The sequence below is a fragment of the Condylura cristata genome, unplaced genomic scaffold (assembly GCF_000260355.1).
Source record: "Condylura cristata isolate star-nosed mole 26May11 unplaced genomic scaffold, ConCri1.0 scaffold00068, whole genome shotgun sequence".
NCBI classification, from domain to species: Eukaryota; Metazoa; Chordata; class Mammalia; order Eulipotyphla; family Talpidae; genus Condylura; species Condylura cristata.
In genome coordinates, this window is record NW_004567169.1 from 387,250 (window position 1) to 392,074 (window position 4,825).

Consider the following 4,825-nt stretch of genomic DNA (forward strand, 5'->3'; position numbering starts at 1 on the left):
GCTGCCCAACCACCCGCTTTTCAGCACCGACCTGTGGGACTGGAGTGGCCTTCAGTGCTTGCCACGGGCTGTGTCCAGTGGACAGGACTCCGCGGCTGCTCAGGGCACCCGCAGGAAGGCTCTCTTGGGGTCAGGGCCTGGGCAGCTCATGAGCAGCAGCAGGAGTTGAGGCTGCAGGGACAGGGAGGTGTGGCCGGCCCTCAGGGGTGCAGGCTGGGCGTCCCTGCAGACCAGGGAGCCTGGGCCCACCCCCTGCGGCAGTGCATCCTCTTGGCCCCTTGCAAAGCGGAACGCCCCCCTGCAGGTGCCCAGACCCGCTAGAGGCGAGCATGGCTGAGCAGGAGCCCACCGCCGAGCAGCTGGCGCAGATCGCTGCCGAGAACCAGGACGACGAGCACTCGGTCAACTACAAGCCCCCGGCCCAGAAGAGCCTCCAGGAGATCCAGGAGCTGGACAAGGACGACGAGAGCCTGCGCAAGTACAAGGAGGCGCTCCTGGGCCGCGTGGCCGTCGCCGCCGGTGAGCGCGCGCGGGCGGCACCTCTGGGCGCGGGCGGGCAGGGGACGCAAGGCGCTAGGCGGCGGTTTTCTCCGCAGACCCCAGCGTCCCCAATGTCGTGGTGACCCGCCTGACCCTGGTGTGCAGCTCTGCGCCGGGCCCCCTGGAGCTGGACCTGACGGGTGAGTGGCCCTGAGAACCTGGCCTGGGGGACCCTCGTGAGCCTGCGCTCTCGTGTGGGGAGCGGGCGGGGGAGGCCCTGGCGGGCGGGCCGGGAGAGCCTGGCCGCCTGCGAGCCTGGCCCCTGCACACAGGCGACCTGGAGAGCTTCAAGAAGCAGTCCTTCGTGCTCAAGGAGGGCGTGGAGTACCGGATAAAGATCTGTTTCCGGGTGAGCGGCGGGCGGGCGGCGGGCGGGCGGCGGGCAGTGGCCCGCCGGGGGCCGGACTCGGCTGAGCTCTCCTGGCGCCTGCAGGTGAACCGGGAGATCGTGTCCGGCATGAAGTACATGCAGCACACGTACCGGAAAGGCATCAAGAGTGAGTGCGCGGGGCGGGGCGGGGCGCGGGAGGGCCGGGCGGGGCGGGGCTGCGCCATGCCCATGCCCTGGCTGACCGGCCCTACCCCGCCCGCAGTCGACAAGACGGACTACATGGTGGGCAGCTACGGGCCCCGGGCGGAGGAATACGAGTTCCTGACGCCCATGGAGGAGGCCCCCAAGGGCATGCTGGCCCGGGGCAGCTACAACATCAAGTCCAGCTTCACAGACGACGACAAGACCGACCACTTGTCCTGGGAGTGGAACCTCACCATCAAGAAGGAGTGGAAGGACTGAGCCCGCGGAGCGGCGGCCGGACGGAAGTGCCCCCCCCCCCCCCCCAGACCAAAGCGCTGACAGGGCCGCCGCCTCCTGCCCGGCCTGCCCCCGGCCAGCGGCGGCCCCTCCACCTCGCCCTCCCCCGCCCGCAGGCCCCAGCCTCCTCGGTGGTCTCGTGTCTCATTGCTGCTTCCGCCCGCGCTGTGGGGCAGGGGCCCGGGCCCGGCTCCCCAGTCTCCGTGAGCCCTCCCCGTCCCGACCCGCCACCCCGTTTCTCCAGGGAGTGGGCGTGGCACTGCCCCTGGGGCTCGGGCTGTTCTGAGCCTTGGGGTGGCCCCCTCCGTGTCCCCCTCGTTGCGGGAAGGGGCGGGGACGCGGCCCAGCACCCAGCACCCTCCCGGCGGCCGCCGTGTCCTGTCACTGTAACCGTGATGCCTTAACATGCGGAGCTCGAGCTGGGGCCTCGCCGCCCCCGACCGCGTCTGCATGAGCATGTGGTCCCGTCCCGCCCGCGGCCCGGGAAAGGCGGCGCCTGCCCGCCCGGCCGGCCAGGGCGCTCCCGGAGCTGGGGAGACCAAGTTGCCAAAACTCCAGTTGCCTCCAGGCCCACCCGAGAGGGCTGCGCTCGGGCCTCCCCCGGCCAGGGCCCTCGGCCCGTCAGTGTTCCCGCGCCACCTGTGCGCCCGGCGCTGCCGCCTGCCCGGACCCAGCGAGGAGTCCAGCCCCTCCTTGTGCCTGCCCCCGCCCCAGTCAGGCGCATCCGCGGGCGCCTGGCCCTGCTTCTCCTTTTCTGACCGGGAATAAAGTCCCCCAACGGCGTCTGCGTCCCTGGCTCATCTGGGGACGGCTGGGGGTGGGCGTCCCCCTCCCCCTCCAGTCTCCCCCACGCTGAGCCACCACCCGCCCTTCGGGGTGGTGGAGGCCTAGGAGGAAGTTGGGGGGAGTCGGGGCCCTCTGCAAGAACTGCCATCTGGTGGCCAGGCAAGAAATGTCCTGGCCATCAGCCGTGGCCTGCACCCTGGAGCTGAGCCGCAAGGGGAAGTGGCCAGCTGCAGAGAGCACGCCTCAGTCGGAGGGCGCCCGCCAGCCCCACTCTGCTGGACTCCCAGGTCCTCGGCCCCGTGAGGGCTGGCGACGCCCACGCTGGAGAAGCACTAGGTCTCCTGGCAGGAAGGCTCCTGGGGACCCCGGGGCTCGCTAGTCAGGCTGTGGGGCGGGGCCTCCCTGTGCGCCCCATGGGTCTCCCTGGTCTCCAGAGCAGGTGTGCCCCAGCTCCCCACGCCTCGGCCAGGGACGGCTGCCGGGCCTGGCAAGTGGGCTACCCCGTGCCCTCGGGCCTGTGGCCAGGGCCTGTGGGCTACACTGGGCTGTGCCAGCCCCAGGCGTGTGAACTCGGCCTGGTGCCAGCCGTGCGGGCGGCAGCCAGGACTTTGTGCCAGCTCCTCCCAGAATGCAGCCAAGGCAGCACCTAGGGGCCTGCCTGACGTGTCTCTCAGGTCCCAAGTCTGACCTGGCCCTCCGGCCCCGCCCGGCCAGCTGCAGACCTGCCCAGCCCAGCCCAGCCCGCCTCACTGGGCCCACCCTCCCTTCCAGGGGCCTCCCTCAGTCACCCCAGACCAGCCCTTCTGCTGCCAGGAGGACATCAGTGGGCCCTTCCTGGGGGCCTTGGGCACCCCTGCCCAGCCGGCCCTTCTGCAGCCAGGGCCGTACCTCATGGTGACTGACCACCCCCCAGCCCTTGGAGACGGGTGTCAGGCCACCCCAACCAGACCATGCTCCTCCGAGCTGCTGGGGACCCATCTTCGAAGCCCCCACACCAGACAGGCGCCCGGAGCAGGCACGGCCGCCCTCTGCGTGCCGCCGGGGGCCAGGGTCAGAGCCAGGCCCAGGCCCAGGTCCCAGGGCTGCCAGCGCGACTCACCCACGTGGGGGGTCGCCTAGGCATGGGGGGCCGGGACTGCCTGCGAGGCTGCTGAGGATGACTGCAGGGAGCAGGGTGGGGCCGGCTGTGTGGGCTCCCAGCTCCCACCCTCTCCCACTTGGGGCTAGTCACTGCACCCCCACTGGGGTGCAGCCCTTGCCATCATGGACAGCCTTCCCAACCCCCACCCTGTGGTCACTGCAATCCCAAAGTCGTTGGCCCACGAGGCCCCTCCTGCCCCAACGTCTGCCCTGACCGCAGGTCAGGCCCGGAGGGGAGCAAGGGGCAGTAGGCGGTGGCCAGGTACCCCCAGGGCAGAGGGCACAGCTGTTTGGGGGCGCCCGTGGGGCCCTGTGAGGGGCAGTGGCCAAACACCAGCAGGCCTTGGGCCCCCAGACTGCAGCCCCGACCCCTCCAGCTCCGCAGTGCGCTCGGGAGCCTCCGTTTTCCTGCCATTACCCACGGCCGAGTCTGAAGCAGCTGGGAGGTGGCGTCCAGCCCAGGCGGCGCCCCGCAGCGAAGAGCCGCGGGCGAGCGGTGGGCAGCGGCCAGCGCTGCCCAGGCCGCAGCTCCTTCCAAGTTTCCCACAAGTCACGTTGAAAAATATTCAACAAACAGACAGGAGGCGCTTTAATGGCGCGGGGTGCCCTCCACGCACGTCCACGGGGCCTGGCCCTCGGCCCCACGGCCCCCACTGTCCTGGCCCCGGTCTCCAGCCCTCACGCCCTGTTAGCACCCCCAGCCGCCTGACCCACGGGGCCCACCCCCTGCCCTCACCCGCAGTCCCCCCAACCTCTGGCGACACCCCTCCAGCGCCATACCCCAAACCTGGGACCTGCCTGCCCCCCAGCACCCGCTGGCGCCCTAGTCCCGGGCTCTTCCCACCCTTGGACGCCCCCACCCCAGAATCTCCCCCGTCACTGCCGGCGGGCGGCACCCCTACGTGCCGGTCCTGGTCCCTAGTGAGCCCCATCCCCGCTGTCCCCCACTCTCCCAGCAACGCCGCCGCTGCACGCCATCCTGCCCCCACCCCGCCCCTCCCCCACGCCCTCCCCCTCCCAGGCCCGGCACTACTGGACGCTGGGCGAGCGCCGCACGGGCCTCACGCGCGCCGGAAGTGGCTTAAATCGGCTTCCGGTCTGAAGAGCCAGGGGCGGTGCCAACTACGGGTACGCGGCCCAGTCAGAATCCAACACGAAGGGTTTGGGAGACGCAGGCGCAGCCCCGCCCCGCAGCCGGGGACTCCGACCTCTGCCACGTTCTACGGAGGCTCTGGTGGGGGGAGCGCGCGGCTCTGGACCAATCAGCAGCACGAGAGCCCGGGCTTCGGGAGGCAGCAGCCAATCCCGGCCCGCGGCCGGTGCGGGAGAAAGTCACCAGTCAGAAGTCGAGAGAGAAAGTTCTCCTCCAGCAGCCAGTGAGAGGCCGAGAAAAAGTGCGAGCGCGAGCCCTCGGCCAATCCCGCGCGAGGTCGAGGGCGCCCTCCGTAGCCATTCGGAATCCGGGGTCGCCCGAGGGGGCGCCCAATTCGAGAGCGGCGGAGGCGGGCCGCGAAGCCCGCCGGCCAATCGGGGGCGGGGGCGGGCGTG

The 4,825-nt window shown here is 71.3% G+C and overlaps 1 protein-coding gene across 1 annotated transcript; it reads left to right on the forward strand.

The window, feature by feature from the left end:
- The first annotated feature begins 236 nt into the window (after positions 1–236).
- On the forward strand, positions 237–2,134 carry ARHGDIA (Rho GDP dissociation inhibitor (GDI) alpha). Its single transcript, XM_004695502.2, has 5 exons — positions 237–519; positions 597–680; positions 813–889; positions 974–1,037; positions 1,134–2,134. The coding sequence occupies exons 1-5, from the start codon at positions 330–332 to the stop codon at positions 1,331–1,333; spliced, it is 615 nt and encodes a 204-aa protein (XP_004695559.1). The 5' UTR covers positions 237–329; the 3' UTR covers positions 1,334–2,134.
- Positions 2,135–4,825: the final 2,691 nt, after the last annotated feature.